The sequence below is a fragment of the Schistocerca gregaria genome, chromosome 1 (assembly GCF_023897955.1).
Source record: "Schistocerca gregaria isolate iqSchGreg1 chromosome 1, iqSchGreg1.2, whole genome shotgun sequence".
Taxonomy (NCBI): domain Eukaryota; kingdom Metazoa; phylum Arthropoda; class Insecta; order Orthoptera; family Acrididae; genus Schistocerca; species Schistocerca gregaria.
Genome location: NC_064920.1, coordinates 530,218,925 through 530,237,001, shown reverse-complemented (window position 1 = coordinate 530,237,001; position 18,077 = coordinate 530,218,925). Strand labels below are relative to the sequence as shown.

Sequence of the window (18,077 nt, the reverse complement as noted above, 5' to 3'; positions counted from 1 at the left end):
AAGGGACAGGAAAGGACACCATGTGCACTCAGTGTGTATGCCTGGGGGCCTCATTCAACATGTTGAAGAGGCTATTATGGCACCTAATGAGGGGACAGGGAGCAAACAATTGCAGATTGTGGCGCATGTTGGAACATATTATGTCTGTCGTCTGGGTTATGAGGTCATCCTTGGATCATTACAGCGACTGGCAGAGAAAGCTGAGAAGACTAGCCTTGCATACGGAGTTTCAACAAAGCTCACAATTTGCAGCACTGTCCCCAGAATTGATCATGGCCCTATGGTTCCGAGTTGAGTGGAAGGATTGAACCAGAGACATTGACAGTTCTATGGCAAGCTAGGCTGACTATGGTCGCAGGTTCTAATCCTGCCTCGAGCATGGATGTGTGTGATGTCCTTAGGTTAGTTAGGTTTAAGTAGTTCTAAGTTCTAGGGGACTGATGACCTCAGATGTTTAGTCCCATAGTGCTCAGAACCATTTGAACAACTACAATAAGCAGAAAGATATATTTGTTCACTAAATTAGATAAAAGATCAGGAGTGTCATACTTCAATAAGGAACGTGAAACTTTCAGCACAGATCAGGGGCATGTAGAACAACTCTGGCTTGAGTTTACAAGAATAGTTAACCACATAATGGTTAGATATGTAAGCAGTAGAGTTCATAATGGGAGGGAACCCCCATGCTATATAGTCACTGACTGTAAAGAAACTTCTGAAGAAACAGAGATTACTGCATAATAGGTGTAAGACAAAGTGTAGGGCTATGGGTAGAGAGATGCTGAATGAAGTGTTTGGCTGTCAAGAGATCTATGCATGGTGCCTTCAGTAACTACCATAGCAAAATATTGTCAAATGACATTTCACAAAATCCAAAGAAATTCAGGTTGTGTGTAAAATTATTGTCCAGTCCCTAGCGAATGAGACAGCAACTGAAATTGAGGGTAGCAAAGCAAAAGCTGAAATGCTTAACTCCATTTTCAAATGTTTCTTTACAAAGTAAAACGCAGGAAAATTGCCCCAATTTAATCCTCATACCACTGCAAAGATGAATGAAATAAGCATTAGTGTCAGTGGTTCTGAAACACAGCTGAAACCATTAAAATTAAACAAAAATCCAGGGCCTGAAGGAATCGCTATCAGATTCCATACTGAATTTGGAGCTGAGTTAGCCCCTTTTCTAACTATAAGCTACTGTAGGTACCTCGAACAAATAACCATGCTCAGTTCTTGGAAAAAGGCACAGGTCACACCCATTTACAAGAAGGGTAGTAGAAGCGATCTACAAAACCACTGTCCAATATCCTTGACATTGATTCATTATAGAATATTTGAACATATTCTGAGCTCAAATGAACAGAATGAGAGATGCAGTGTTTCTTGGTTTCTGAAAATGATTTGACTCAGTACCACACCAATGCTTACTGTCAAAAGTATGATCATATGGGGTATCAAGGGAAATTTGTGACTGGACTGAGGACTTTTTGGTAGGGAGGACACAGCATGTTATCTTGGATGGAGAGTCATCATCAGATGTAGAAGTAACTTTGGTTGCACCCCCGGTATGAGTATTGGGACTCTCACTGTTCATGTTGTATATTAACGACCTTGCAGACAATATTAATAGTAAAATCAAGCTTTTTGCAGATGATGCAGTTATCTATACTGAAGGGCCATCTGAGAAAAGGTGCATAAATATCAGTCACAACTTGATGAGATTTCAGTGTGGTACAGAGGCATGCAACTTGTTCTAAATGTTCAGAAATGGAAAATTCTGCACTTCACAAAATGAAAAACTGTAGTATCCTATAACATCAATGAGTCACTATTGGAATTGGTCAACTCATACAAATACCTGGGTGTAACACTTTGTACTGATATGAAATGGAATGAGCACATAGGTTCAGTTGTGGGTAAAGTAGGTGGTAGACTTCAGTTTACTGGTAGAATACTAGGGAAGCGCAATCAATCTACAGAAGAGATTTCTTACAAATTACTTGCATGACCAGTACTAGAATACTGCTCAAGCATGTGGTACACATACTAGATAGGACTAAAAGAGGATATTGAATATATACAGAGAAGGGCAGTAAGAATGACCACAGGTATGTTTAATCCATGGGAGTGTCACAGAGGTCCTGAAGGAACTGTACTGGAAGACTTCTGAAGATAGATGTAAACTACCCTGAAAAGTAAAGTTTCAAAAACTGGCTTTAAATGATTACTCTACAGATATATTACAACACACTATGTATTGCTCACATATGGATCATGAGGATAAGAATAGAATAATTGCTGCATGCACAGAAGCATTCAAACAATCATTCTTCCCATGCTTCATATGTGAATGTTTTGGGAAGAGCCCTAATATCTGGTACAATGGGACATACACTCTGCCATGCACCTCACAGTGATTTGCAGAGAATATATGTAGCTGAAGATGTAGACTGTTACAACACCCCAGCTTCAGGGGGCATATCACACCAGGATGAGGAGGAGGGAGAGGGGGAGGGGGGGAGGGGAGAGGGGGGAGGGGGGAGGGGTGAGGGGGAGGGGGGAGAGGGGGGAGGGAGGGAGAGTAAGAGAGAGGGGGGGGCAGTGAATCATGCCAGGGCATACAGAAGAGATACGCAGACAAGTTTGATATTGACTTTTATTGTGCCGAACAATACACAAAACGGCAGATTATGCATACACATGTGTCAGCACACATGCCACCGCCAGAATCTGTTGCCAAGACGCGGAAATTCTTTGTCGAAATCAATGCTATTTTGTTGCCAAATTATTTTTTTACTGATTTCATTATTATCTTGTTTTGCCAATTTCTATGTTACTTTTTCCTTTTCCATGCTACTTTTTTTCAAATTTGGTCTTATTTTTTTCCAATCTTTTTTCTAATTTTGGTGCTACTTTTTATGCCAATTTCAATGTTATTTTTTGCCAAATTCTACATCTACATCTACATTTATACTCCGCAAGCCACCCAACGGTGTGTGGTGGAGGGCACTTCATGTGCCACTGTCATTACCTCCCTTTCTGGTTCCAGTCGTGCATGGTTCGTGGGAAGAACGACTGCCGGAAAGCCTATGTGCGCACTTGAATGTCTCTAATTTTACATTCGTGATCTCCTCGGAGGTTATAAGTAGGGGGAAGCAATATATTCGATACCTCATTCAGAAACACACCCTCTCGAAACTTGGACAGCAAGCTACACCGCGATGCAGAGTGCCTCTCTTACAGAGTCTGCCACTTGAGTTTGCTAAACATTTCCGTAACACTATCACGGTTACCAAATAAACCTGTGATGAAAAGCGCCACGCTTCTTTGGATCTTCTCTATCTCCTCCGTAAACCCAACCTGGTACGGATCCCACACTGATGAGCAATACTCAAGTATAGGTCGAAAGAGTGTTTTGTAAGCCACCTCCTTTGTTGATGGACTACATTTTCTATGGACTCTCCCAATGAATCTCAACCTGGTACCCGCCTTACCAACAATTAATTTTATATGATCATTCCACTCTAAATCGTTCCGCACACATACTCCCAGATATTTTACAGAAGTAACTGCTACCAGTGTTTGTTCTGCTATCATATAATCATACAATAAAGGATCCTTCTTTCTATGTATTCGCAATACGTTACATTTGTCTATGTTAAGCATAAGTTGCCACTCCTTGCACCAAGTGCCTATCCGCTGCAGATCTTCCTGCATTTTGCGACAGTTTTCTAATGCTGCAACTTCTCTGTATACTACAGCATCATCCGCAAAAAGCCGCATGGAACTTCTGACACTATCTACTAGGTCATTTATACATATTGTGAAAAGCAATGGTCCCATAACACTCCTCTGTGGCACGCCAGAGGTTACTTTAATGTCTGTAGATGTCTCTCCATTGAGAACAACATGCTATGTCCTGTTTGCTAAAAACTCTTCAATCCAGCCACACAGCTGAGACATATTCCGTAGACTCTTATTTTGTTTATCAGACGACAGTGCGGAACTGTATCGAATGCCTTCCGGAAGTCAAGGAGAATAGCATCTACCTAGGAGCCTGTATCTAATATTTTCTGGGTTTCATGAACAAATAAAGCGAGTTGGGTCTCACACGATCGCTGTTTCCGGAATCCATGTTGATTCCTACAGATTAGATTCTGGGTTTCCAGAAACGACATGATACGTGAGCAAAAAACATGTTCTAAAATTCTACAACTGATTGACGTCAGAGATATAGGTCTATAGTTTTGCGCATCTGCTCGACGACCCTTCTTGAAGACTGGGACTACCTGTGCTCTTTTCCAATCATTTGGAACCTTCCGTTCCTCTAGAGGCTTGCGGTACATGGTTGTTAGAAGGGGGGCAAGTTCTTTTGCGTACTATGTGTAGAATCGAATTGGTATCCCGTCCAGTCCAGTGGACTTTCCTCTGTTGAGCGACTCCAGTTGCTTTTCTATTCCTTGGACACTTATTTTGATGTCAGCCATTTTTTCATTTGTGCGAGGATTTAGAGAAGGAACTGCAGTGCGGTCTTCCTCTGTGAAACAGCTCTGGAAAAAGGTGTTTAGTATTTCAGGTTTACGGATGTCATCCTCTGTTTCAATGCCATCATAATCCTGGAGTGTCTGGATATGTTGTTTCAAGCCACTTGCTGATTTAACGTAAGACCAGAACTTCCTAGGATTTTCTGTCAAGTCGGTACATAGAATTTTACTTTCAAATTCACTGAACGCTTCACACATAGCCCTCCTTATGCTAACTTTGACATCATTTAGCTTCTGTTTGTCTGAGAGGTTTTGGCTGCGTTTAAACTTGCAGTGAAGCTCTCTTTGCTTTCGTAGTAGTTTCCTAACTTTGTTGTTGAACCACGGTGGTTTTTCCCATCCCTCACAGTTTTACTCAGCACGTACCTGTCTAAAACGCATTTTACAATTGCCTTGAACTTTTTCCATAAACTCTCAACATTGTCAGTGTCGGAACAGAAGTATTCATTTTGATCTGTTAGGTAGTCTGAAATCTGCCTTCTATTACTCTTGCTAAACAGATAAACCTTCCTCCCTTTTTTTATATTCCTATTTACTTCCATATTCAGGGATGCTGCAACAACCTTATGATCACTGATTCCCTGTTCCGCACTTACAGAGTCAAAAAGTTCGGGTCTGTTTGTTATCAGTAGGTCCAAGATGTTATCTCTACGAGTCGGTTCTCTGTTTAATTGCTCGAGGTAATTTTCGGATAGTGCACTCAGTATAATGTCACTCGATGCTCTGTCCCTATCACCCATCCTAAACATTTGAGTGTCCCAGTCTATATCTGGTAAATTGAAATCTCCACCTAAGACTATAACATGCGGAGAAAATTTATGTGAAATGTATTCCAGATTTTCTCTCAGTTGTTGTGCCACTAATGCTGCTGAGTTGGGAGGTCGGTAAAAGGAGCTAATTATTAACCTAGCTCAATTGTTGAGTGTAACCTCCACCCATAATAATTCCACTTCTACTTCCCTAGAGGATAAACTACTACTGACAGCGACAAATACGCCACCGCTGGTTGCTTCATTTTATCCATCTGGATAAAATACATGCATATGTACAAAATGATTGCTTTTGGGAAGCCATGTAAATAAAATAGTACTTCACATCAAGTTGACACTTTACTTATATTATTGGACAATGTCAAACAACATAAAAATAGTTTTACTACTTCCAGCATTTTGGAACAATTGCAGATCAGCAACTTATGTTAATCAGTATAACAAAAATCAAGCAAAGTTGCAAATTTTTTATTAACTCAATGACTAGTTTTGGGCCGGGAGACATTTTCACATCATTGTAACAGGTAGTCAAAATGGTATTTACAAACATGCAAAAACCATGTCAAATAATATATACAATTAGTTACAGTTGCCTGCATGCTTTATTACCATCCATTTGCACTTAATAATACTTGCACATTTTCGTAATTTCAGAAATATCATTTTGACTATCTTTTATGATGATTTGAAAATGTGTCCCACCCTGAATCTAATCATCGAATAAATAAATAAATAAGTAAGTGAAATTTGTAACTTTGGCTGGTTTTTCCATTGCACTAAAGCTTTACTGGCATCAGTGTCATTTCTGAGGCTGAGTACTTTTCACCTTGGCCTCATAACTGTGTTTTAACTTACTTTATTGCATCTTTGACTAGATTTCAGAGTCGTTAGAAATGGAGCACTAACAATGGTGGATGAGGGCAAGAATGGGACATGTGCAAGAACGTGACAAAAGACACCTTACATGATGTTGGGATACAACAGAAAGTCACTGAATAGTGATTTGCATCCTGCTGTGCTTGAATACAAGGCTAATGCAATGTCTTAAGCTCTGCATCACTTTACTCGATTACTATGTTGGGTAATGAGCAGACATACATTGCTGCAGTCATGCCACTCTGTATTCAGACAGGGTGATGCAAAATACTAGACAGAAAACTTGGACAATAGCACAGGGCGCCAAGTTTAACACTAAGCCCAGTAACTTATGGCACATGTGATCTTCTAGTGCCCACATTACAGTTTTTTGAGAATGTTCCAGAATAATCTTATTCAACACTTCTCAAAAGTGAGAAACTATTAAGCATCTGAAGGGTAAACAAAGCACTCTGTAAGACCAACATAAGCACCCTATGGCGTAAAGGCAACAGTAACAGCTTTAAAAAATGTGAAGCGTATGAAATGTAGCTCCATGAAAATTTGGCTATGGATAATATATAACTGTAAGGAAAGGGAAATTTTAGACAAATATTTAGTGATGATAATAGCTTACTGTTGGGCATTTTGCAAAAAAAAAAAAAAAATAAATAAATAAATAAATAAATAAAAATAAAAAAAATAAAATAAAAAATAAAAATAGAAAAAAAATCAAATGTTTTATTCATTTCCACACTATCTTACTGTTAAAAGGGTGGGGAGGAAGGGGGGGGGGATGGTAAAACAACTCTTTGAGCCACCAGATGTAGCATAAAAAGCTCTCTGTGTATTCTAGAAGAGAATTACATTTGTTGTCAACAAATTTCTCTTTTTCATGAAAGCTTTTCTTGATACTGTCAGTCAACATTTTATGCCCTCTCTACTTTGGCCACAATCTGTTATTTTGCTGTCCAAGTAGCAAAATTCATCTAATACTTTTAGTGTCTCATTTCCTAATTTAATTCCCTCAGTATCGCACAATTTGATTCCACCACGTTACATTAGCCTCATTTTACCTTAGCTGATATTTGTCCTACAACCTCTTTTCACGAGGTTCAACTGATCTTCCAAGTCCTTTGCCTTCTCTGTAGGACCTGCAGTGTCATCGGTAGTCATCATCTAACCTACCCACTTGATTAAGGTTCTCAAACTGTAGAATGTGTTTTGTTTTTCCTGGTGACAATATCCTCCTGAGTAGTCTCCACCAAGAGATCCAAATGGGAGGCTACTTTATCTGTGGAATACTTCACCCAAGAGGATGCCATTATCATTATACAATAAAGTGGCTTGTTCTCATAAAATATATTGGTTGTAGTTTTCCCTTGCTTTAAGCCACTCACATGGTCAACATAGCAAGACCATGTTGTCTGATGCTACAAGGCCAGATCAGTTACTCATCCACGCTGTTGCCCTGCAACTGCTGAGAAGGCTGCTGCTGCCCTTCTTCAGGAACCATATTATAGTCTGGCCTCTCCACATATAGCCCTCCAACATAGTTGCACCTACAGAACAGCTATATGCATCATCAATGTATGCAAATCATTCCATGGCAGCAAGGTCCTTGGCTTGTGATGGCTTGAGGGAGGGATGCTGTATACAAAACAGCACACATTAAAGGAGCTGTGTCATGTAATTACAGAGTACTTTCAAAATTGATGAATTTCTCAACAAGATATGATGAAAAAAGCTGCTACATCAAATACAACAGTCAAGGAAACGACTTTAAGCACTAAGGACACAGATTCTAATGAGTGTCACTGTCAGTTATTTTTAATATGCTGGTCTTATATGTCGACATTGTAATATTTATTAGCTGCACATTATATCATCTCTTACACCAATACCTTCAACTTATCATACTTAAACTTTTATTTGCCTCTACCCTTCTAATTCTCTTCCTTTCTGACCACAATATGTAGTTAGTATCTTACCTGCTTCACTCCCAACAAATCCAGCACATCCATGTTGATCACTCCTGCATATGTCATTATCCAAGCACAACAGTGAATCACTGCAAAACACCACAGTTTTACACTGCTCTGTGTAGTATCAATTTGCCAAAGCGTTAGCCATGGTACATACTGCCAATAGTGGAAAACAACCTGAAAGTCCAAAAATATTTTACGATTGAATAAATCTAAACACAGGTTAACTATAACAGTTCCCTTACTACCAAAACACACACTGCGGGTTTATGAAGACCTGAAATCCCACAGACTTTGTTTGATGAATTAACTATTCAACATTTGTTATCATTTCCAGCCAAGTAAGTATATGTGCTTATGCAATACATCTGATTACAAAATTACCTTCAAGATCATTCTATTGTAACTTTGATAGCCCACTGTTTGCAGTAGCAAGAACTCATTTCTGCCATTAAACACTTATCTGAAAGACAGAATTTTAGGAGTGAAAAAGTGTCCAAAATCATAATAAACAAGAAAATAGTGACAGTCGCCTTCCCTTATGGCATGACGAGTGCTCTTTCACTGAGTGATAGTCTGTCTTCCTTTTCAACAGCACTGCTCATTGCTGACTTCTGAACTCAGTATGTGAAATTCAACTTTGTTACAATTAACATCTGCACTCAGATTTGGTGATTTAAATCTGCAGCACAGGAACTCAACTTTGAAAGTCTTTTATTTGGATTTCAGGTGACACAGACAGCATATCAATTTATAACTGCTGTTGAATTCTCGTGTAGGATGATGTTTTGAAATTTTTAAAGCATCCACAAGCCTATTTTGTAGTTGTATTTGTCACTAATGACAAGAATTTCTCATTAATAGGATTTTTTAACAAACTTTATACCGTAAAGACCAAGGAAAATGTCGCTCTACAACTAAATAAGGCATGAAATTCACACAGTAAGTAATTCTCATTTTGAGGGTTGTTAATTGTGTACTTTTAAATAACAGCTAATATGAAATACTTATGAAGAAAGTTTATATTGCTTGTCATTGACAGGCAAGCATGAGGATGATGTTAGTTCCCATCTGTATGCACACACAACATGGTGGCAGCAACAGCTGGACATTTATGTTCCTCATGCACTCACACACTGTGTGTGTGCACTGCTGAGTTTTTATTAGCAGGCTGGCAACAGTCATTACTTTTCTGCGTATTTTTGTAACTGCTTTGGGACATTTTGCCATCTAAAACAAACACACTGCACAATGAAATGAGGAAAACTATCAGAATTGCTGTGTTACTGGCTGCATCTGGCGCCTACGACAGTTTGCGGCAATTGGCAGTTATGGCAACAGAGTATTATGAGAATAGTGAACAGACGGGTTGTTGCTATGGTAGCTGTTCTGTAAACAACAAGCTATCAGTCACTTTGCTATTCTTATCCAGGTGTAGAATTACTTTAAAGCAGTTTATATGTGATAAGCGAACAAAAATCTGTATCTCTGAAACTTGGAAGTATGTAGATATTTAAGCTGCTTTCTGACCAAATGACAGAATGTATGAAGAAGTTACAGCGAAATGCAAAGAAACCTCACAACGAGTAGGTTCAACACACAAAGAGAAGAATTGCAATATGAGAGACTGCATCACCACTTTGATCTGTTGCAGACTGAATTAAGATGGATTTGCAAAGATTTAAAACACAAAATTTGAAATTCAAATAATAAATTACAACACAAGATGAACGAAAATTTATAGCTACTGTGAGTGAAAGTATGGGATAATTTAAATAACTTAAAAAGTGAAGTGATATACAAACATCAGAGTAATGAAGAATGTTGACTCATCTTGGATTTAATGTGATAGAAAGTATAATGAACAGGGTATGTCAAAGAAGTTGGAAGCTGATTCTGAAGTAATGGAGAAACTGATTGATGGGTTACAGAGAGTAATTAAAGGAAGTGCTAGATAGGAGGAAAAAATGAGGAAATACACAAGCTGAACTGAAGAAATGAATAAAATGACACATTGATATTCTCATTTTAGATGGGAACAACATTTGACAAGGTGCCCAACTTCCAACTGTTAACGAAGGTATGGACATACAGAATAGGTTCCCATACAAGTGAGTGGCTTGAAGACTTCGTAAGTAACAGATCCAGTACATTGTCCTCCCTGACAGTGGATGTTCATGAGAGACAAGGATATCATCAGGTGTGCCCCAGGGAAGTGTGATAGGACCACTCTTATTCTCTATGTACATAAATGCTCTTACAAACAGGGTGAGCAGTAATCTGTGACTGTTTGCTGATAATGCTGTAGCATATGGGAAGGTGGTGTTGTTGAGAGATTGTAAAAGGATACAAAATGACTTAGGCTGACTTTCTGGTTGTTGTAAAGAATGATAGCTTGGCCTCAATGTAGAAAAATGTATGTAATGCAGATTTCAATTAAACATCCCGGGACAATGTTGCAAAGTGATATGAAATGGCATGAGCTTGTAAGGACTGAGTTATGGAAGGCGAACAGATGACTTCAGTCCATTGGAAGAATTTTAGGAAAGTGTGGTTCATCTGTAAAGGAGACCAATATGGAGCACTAGTGGGGCCCATTCTTGAGCACTGCTCAAGTGATTGGGATCACCACCAGTTGGATTAAAGGAAGACATCAAAGCAATTCTGCAGCCAGCTGTTAGATTTGTTACTCGTAGGTTTGATCAGCATGTGAATATTATAGAGGTGCTTCATGATCCATGTACAGAAAATTCTTTTCATGGAACACTACTGACAATATTTTAAAGAACTGGCACTTTAAGATGACTGCAGAACAATTCTACTGTCACCAATGAAAATTAGGGTTCATACAGAGACACACAGAAAGTAATTTTTCACTCACTCTATTTGCAAGTGGAACAGGAAAGGAAATGACAATGATGGTGATTATTTTGGTTTGTGGAGCTCGCAACAGCATGATTATCAGTACCCTTACAAATTCCCAATCTTTTAACAGTCCAGTCATGCCACATTCCTGGATGATGATTGAATAATCAGAACAACACAAACATACAGTCCCCAGGCAGAGAAAATACCTGACCCAGACAGGAATCAAACCTGGGACTCCGTGATCCAGAAGCAACAAGCTGTGAGCCACTCACACCCAGTCCCTCTCCCTGCCTCCCACTTCTCTTTCCCTCTAATCAACCACCCACCTGAAATTACTGAAACTACCCCTACTACAACAAGTCCACCCACTGCAAAATAGCATTGGCACTGTCAGTCTAGCTGACACCACATAAGGTCATACACTTGTGTGTGTGTGTGTGTGTGTGTGTGTGTGTGTGTGTGTGTGTGTGTGTTTGTTTTTTGTGTGCCTGTCGGCAACTAAATGCTGCTGCTTTTCAGTGAGCGGTCTCCTATAACCCTAAAGTATTTAAATATTACCAATGAGTAGTTAGTATGCTTTTTTGAGCACTTGGTTTCAGGATACTATTTGTAATACTTTTGTTGATAAGGGAAGGGAATGTAGGGAATGGAGGGTGCAAACTGCACACCACAGGGACAGCTCTGGAGAAAGGAGCAATGTAGAAGGTAAATGATCCATCTTCCAAACACTGTAGTGGTACTACATTTGATAGAGTTTTGAACCAAGCACCCACAAATGTAGAAGTAACGCAATGTCTTCTCTATGTGGAGCAGAGCCCTCTTCTGCAGAGTCACATGTATCAACCATTTGGGTCCTGTAACTACTTCACCACTCATTTTCAAACAAAAAGACTGCCACCACAACATGACATTCACAATGTTATGACTATTACAGTGCTATTCCAAGTATAATTAGTGTTAGGCTGCTAAGGTTAGCAGTGGTAGGACACAAAACAGTAGCAACGTAGAATAACAGGTTTATCAAATTACCTATTTTGGTTTCCTAATGCGGGGGGTTGGGTTACAGATTTTGTGATATATGAAAGGATTCAATGTTAGAATTTATGAGCATCAATTGGCAGTTGTACAATGGAGGAAATATAACAAATGTAGGTAAATAAATTTTCTAAATAAAAGAGAGTTTACAACTGCAGTTTTTTTCAAAAGGGAGTGTCTTTCTCCTTCTTTAACCTTTAAAATACTAAAATATCTTCACTGCATGATGACGCTGGGGACCTGCAATTTTTGAGTAATACAAAAATAACAAAAAATCAAAGATCTTGCACTATAGTCACCAAATGAAAAACTATTTTATAATTTGGTGGTCCACAAAATATTTCAATACTGCAAAATTTAATTTACACTAGGTGTATTGTAAAAGAACTATTTTTACCATCTCAAAGAGTACATTTTTATTTATTTATTTTCTATCCCTTCTGCTACTTATACTTCACTGGATCTAACCTTTGTTTTATGGGCTGCCTGCAAGTCATTACTAATACTTTAGGTTTTAAACTATAGACGAAATTTTTTCTGTTATGAACAACTCTATAGTTCCTTTTCTTTCTGCTGCTTGCACAACTGTTCTGCACTATTACACTACTCCTTGCTTATTCTTTTGCTCTTGAAATATGAATCCCAAGTCCCAATGACTTGAGACTGAACACCATTAGTATTTTATTTTTCCACGAGTCCTGCTTCTTGTTCTAGTTATGGATTTTCATGTGTCGTATTGTACCTCTAATTTTCTTTTTGTTATTGGGATACTTTTCATTTACATCAGATTAAATGTTATTGGTATTTAAAAGCAAGGTATAATAAGAGGAAATAATGTATAATTCCAATATGAAGAGACAGAAGTGATAAGAATGGATTCAACACAAAACAGCAGCAACTGCAGTCTGTTGCTAGCATGCCATAGATGATTTCCTTTTTATCATGACCTGCAGCCTTTTTCTCAATCTGCAGTATTGAATGATTTTCATATTTAAAGGTTTTAATGATTTAATTTTGTCCAACCCTTTACAATTTTATACAACATAAAGTTTCTGGTTGTTGAAGCTTTAGTTTATGAGATTTTCTGTACCTGTATGTATCACGTTCTTCTTGCTTTATTTGATTGTAGTATCATTCTGGGTACACCTTTCATTACAGATTTAAGAACACTGCCTAAGTCAGAAAGTCAAATGACATAGATTACATGACCAAACCACTCAAACTCTTCTTTACACAAAATACTATGCTAAAACTTACCTGCAGAGCCACAGATGACAGAAGAACATAAATGCTTCGCTGGATCACTGAAGCACCATGAGACACAAAAAAATCTTTTACATATGGTTCTGCCATTACAGAATGTTGCAGAACAAACAAATAAAGTAATGCTAAATCAACCAGCAAAGGCCATATGGCATCCTCAAAACCACGTATGTCATCTGCAAGAGAAAAAAATGCTTGTTTACAATCAGAATTAATTTGCTAGGTATAAAGTGTTATGAAAATAAAATCCTATGCATTAATAATTGTTACTTAAAAATAATAATAATAATAATAATAATAATAGTAGTAGTAGTAGTAGTAGTAGTAGTAGTAGTAATGATAATAGTAATACCAATGCTCGCTCCCTCCCTCCCTCATCATCTTCCAACTTTTGCTTATAAAGTTGACATGTTTGCTGACATGGTTGTCCATATTCGCAACTATGAATACTTTTCATGTATAAAAAAGGAAATGGTTGTCAAAAGGACAGATTCAGCTTATAGCAGTGCCAAAATAACTTTTGATAAAATTAAAGGCTATGGAATCATCATTAAGAGTGCTTGATAATGAAGGACAGGCTTAAAAAAGAAGAAAAAACACTTTTATAGGGTTTGTCAACCTAGAAAAAGTGTTTGATACTACAAAAGGTGCAAGAGGTTTGAATTCTCATAACAATAGGTTTAAAACACATGAAAATCTTTACAAGTACAAAGAGGAAACAATAATAATGGAAGAAAGAGAAAGAAGTGCTCAGATTAAAATGAATGCAAGGTAGGGATGCAGTCTTTCTCTCCTACTATGTCATCTGGACACTGAAGAAGCCGTGATGGAAATAAAAGAAAGGTTTAGCAGAGGGATTAAAATTCAAGATGAAAAGCTATCAATGACAACATGTGCTGATGGCATGGTTATCTTCAATGAAATTGAGAACAAATCACATGTTGGATGGAATGAACAGTCTAATGAGGACAGAATATGGATTCACAGCAAACCAAAGAAACACAAATGTGATAAGGCATCTTAGGAATGAGATTAGCAATAAACCTAACATCAGATTTGGGAATGAAATGAAGGACTTTGTCTAGCATGGAAGTAAAACAATGAATGTCAGACAAAGCAAGGGGGATATAAGACAAACACTAGTACAGGTAAATAGGGTTTACCTTTCCAAAACAAGTCTACTAGTATCAAATATACACCGTAATTTGAGGATCAAAATTCTAAGAATGTTGTTGTTGTTGTTGTCTTCAGTCCTGAGACTGGTTTGATGCAGCTCTCCATGCTACTCTATCCTGTGCAAGCTGCTTCATCTCCCAGTACCTACTGCAACCTACATCCTTCTGAATCTGCTTTATATGAGAATAATTCATGAACTCTGGAAAAACAAGAAAAGAAAAGAGTGTGTTTGGGATGAGATGTTACAGATGAATGCTGTACATTAAGTACGAGATAAAAAAATGGGAGGGTTCTACACAGAACAGATGAGGCAAGAAATATGTGGGACACACTGACTAGAAAATGGAACTTCATGGTATAACTTCCACGGTACTACACGGAACTGAAATAGTAAACTGGATTACATTCAGAAAATAATTAAAAATGTTAGTTGTAAATGTTACTCCGAGATAAAGAGGTTGGCACATGAGAGGAAGTTGTGGTGGGTCATATCAAATCGATCAGAAGACTGACTGAAAAAAGAAAATACTAGAGAGAGATAGCTGCTATATAGGGCAATCCTTTTCCGGATTTCTGCAGTTTTAACTTTACTTATATCGAATGGATTTTGTAGGTTTGTTGGAATTTTAAAAAATGGTTGAGAAGAACACACGTTAAATTTTAGGCACACACATTTAATAATGCAGTTATGTTTATAGTGTTTACAATTATTATTTAAACTTCAGGATATAGACAGGAACTGGCAAAAGAAAATGTACTTTTATGAACTGTGAAAAGATGGAAAAGTTGTCACAAATAATTTATTATTATGTCCATTGCTAGTTCTACTTTATTGACCAGTCAGACCTGGCTGGATAACATCAGGACTATATTAAACTACAAGATCATAGAACAATAAAATGCATAGACCTACTATAACAATATTCAGAATACAATAAAAGTGTTGCTGCTAGTATTCTAGCACTGAATGGCAACTCTGAGAGTGACTGTTCTGTCACCAGGGGGAAAAATCCACAGCATAAAATGAACGCTCTTCTTAGCTTACACAAAACCATTGTTTAAAAAATTCCATTGCCAGAGACTGAGTACTGCTTCATAGTACACTGAACATTGTCAGTGTCACCTGTAGAAATCCATCTTGTGTATTCATAAATCAACATCTTGACCCATCTACATTGTGCTTATACTTAGTGCTGTGAGCTTTCTCTCTCTTACTAGTTGAAATTCACATGAATGAGGCAAATGAGCACACTCCTACTTCTTAGTGTTAATCCCATCAAGTAGGGAGCAGCTGTACTCTAGGTTTGGTAAATTTACTCTAACTTTGCTACTGGGACCCTTCCTGTCGCCACAGTTGTCAGCTGCTTAGGGAAGTCATATGCACCACCTGTCTGCGAAATGTGTAAACATTGTTCTCTGTGATTAACTGCTTTTTCTGAGCAGAAATTGAGAACCACCCCAGCTTTTGCCTACATGAGCACCTAAAACCACCCAAAAACCACACTCAGGTGGACCAGACACAGTCATTAATCTGATGCACAGATTCAATCATGGTTTGGCTCAACTCCCCATCTCACAGGTAAGTGCACTGCATGCAACTCTTTTTGAATAGGTAGGCAGAGGAACATATATTGGCTGAAAACAATCGACACTTAAGATTTAGTGAATACAACTTTACAGTGATCTGTTTTCCCCATAGAAGTAATGATTGTTATTGCTTTTTTTCTGTAATAATAGCATGTTTCTGCTGTCTGCATAGCAGTCTCTCAGTAGCAGCTGACACTGCCATGAAATAATTTGTAGTAGACTTTTACCACAGAATTACCTATTATTATGGTTTTTAGTTTCCTCAAGAGGTAAAGGGCTCCACGAAAACTTAATGCCACATCTAAAATGTTCTCTTTCTAAGTTAATTTACAATCAATGAAGAACTCATAAGCTTAACAACTCTTGTCACACTCAATTATGCAGTGTCACTGAAGCTACATGTAATTCTCTTTATTTACTTTATTTTCATATATTTACATTAACCACTGCTTGCCTCATTATCTGGCAGTCACATTATTTGGCTTCTGCAACTCACAATCAAAAATCACCTTTCAAACTAACCTAGATTCCGAGCTATGCTATAGATTAGTCTTTCATCACAAACAACATTTCAAGAGGGTCTACTACCACATTCAAGCCCAGCTGCTGCCTGAAAGTCATTCTTACCACTTGAGAACATGTGCAAACTGTAGAGGTATGTTCATTTAAGCTTTGGTTAGTTAGAAAAATCAAGAAAATGGAAGTCCTTATACAGATCCTTGTGGCACCCCATGCTGCAAGCTCTCTTCACATGTGACAGCTCCTTGTACTAACAATTTGTCGTCGGTTAACTGTACATGAAAAATTCAATGGCTACCAAGGCACCTTTCTTAATATGATAACATTCTACCTTATTGTAGTGTAGCGAATTTAGTTCACAAGTGTGACTTATGTTTGTAATTAAGTCCAGGACTTCATTTCCATGGACTTGGACTTCCATAACTTACGCTGTGTCAAAATAGAGGATTCAAAACATGATACTTTAGTGGTTTTTTTTTTTTTTTTTTTTTTTTTTTTCCCACCTTGGCCAGTACTGGGATTATGGAGATGTAGGTTGAGATTCTACCAGAGTCTCCCTTTGTAAGGCAAATGTTAGTTTTAAGGAACCAAGAGATGATTGACAAGTAACATAGGACTCACTGCAAAGAATAAAATTTCAAGATGATCCAAACAACTGGTTGTTGATATGTAAAAGATGTGAACTCAAATTAATAATAATAACAATATTTAACGGAAACAAAAAAACAAACAGAACAATATTAAGGAAAAGGGATAGGAGGGATGGCAAGAGAAGAGGGTAACTGTAAATGAAACCTCAAGGGGGAAAAAAAACCAGAAGCGGCTATTTAAAATGATGACGCAAGCAAATAACAGTGCTGAGATCAGTAAACAGAAGAACAATAATGCAAAATACTGATAGAAAACACTACGACACAAGGCTGAGTAACAGAATCAAGACATTACTTTACATATAGATGAAGTAGGTGATGGGCTCCTTATATACGCTAGAAATTGAATTTTCCGTAGCAGCTGTAAAACTTCTGCGCTTTCTAATCAATGCCTTTAACAACTCTGAGAATTTTACATTATTTACAGAACTTCATTGTTACTAAAAACTCTTTCGCAAATGCTCCACCATCGACCGGTTTTAAACAGAACGAAATATTCGAAATTCTAAAACACTATAGTACCTTTTAAATGACTCTCTTCATCCTTCGGTAAGTGGGACAAGAAAAATATCAGCTGGATGAATGTTACTGCACTAAACAAGAAACTAAAAAAGGAGAAACTGACATGAAAAACGTCCCTCAGTTTCATTTTTCTGGGTTAAAGAGCACTCTGACTGTGATATTTAACGGGCATGAATTAGCTTCCCAGGAGGTCTACACGCCCAAGCTACCCAGCTGTAGCCAAAATAAACATGCCAATGAGTGGTACAGTAAAGTAGACACACTTCGCAAAATTTTTAGACAAATTACGGTGTTTGTATCGATTAG

The 18,077-nt window shown here is 37.8% G+C and overlaps 1 protein-coding gene across 2 annotated transcripts in view; it reads right to left on the bottom strand.

Moving 5' to 3' along the window:
- The window catches only part of LOC126355077 (nurim homolog), a 40,774-nt gene extending 22,744 nt beyond the window's left edge, over nt 1-18,030 (bottom strand). Inside the window, exons 1-3 of one of the 2 annotated variants that reach the window (XM_050005269.1) lie at nt 17,772-18,030; nt 13,312-13,493; nt 8,158-8,328 (exon numbers count right to left, since the gene is read on the bottom strand). In XM_050005269.1, the coding sequence (XP_049861226.1) occupies nt 8,158-8,328; nt 13,312-13,493; nt 17,772-17,898 (480 nt within the window). In that variant the 5' untranslated portion in view covers nt 17,899-18,030. The remainder of the gene's footprint in view (nt 1-8,157; nt 8,329-13,311; nt 13,494-17,771) is intronic. The other variant, XM_050005261.1, reaches the window with a different exon arrangement.
- Between the last annotated feature and the right edge of the window lie 47 nt (nt 18,031-18,077).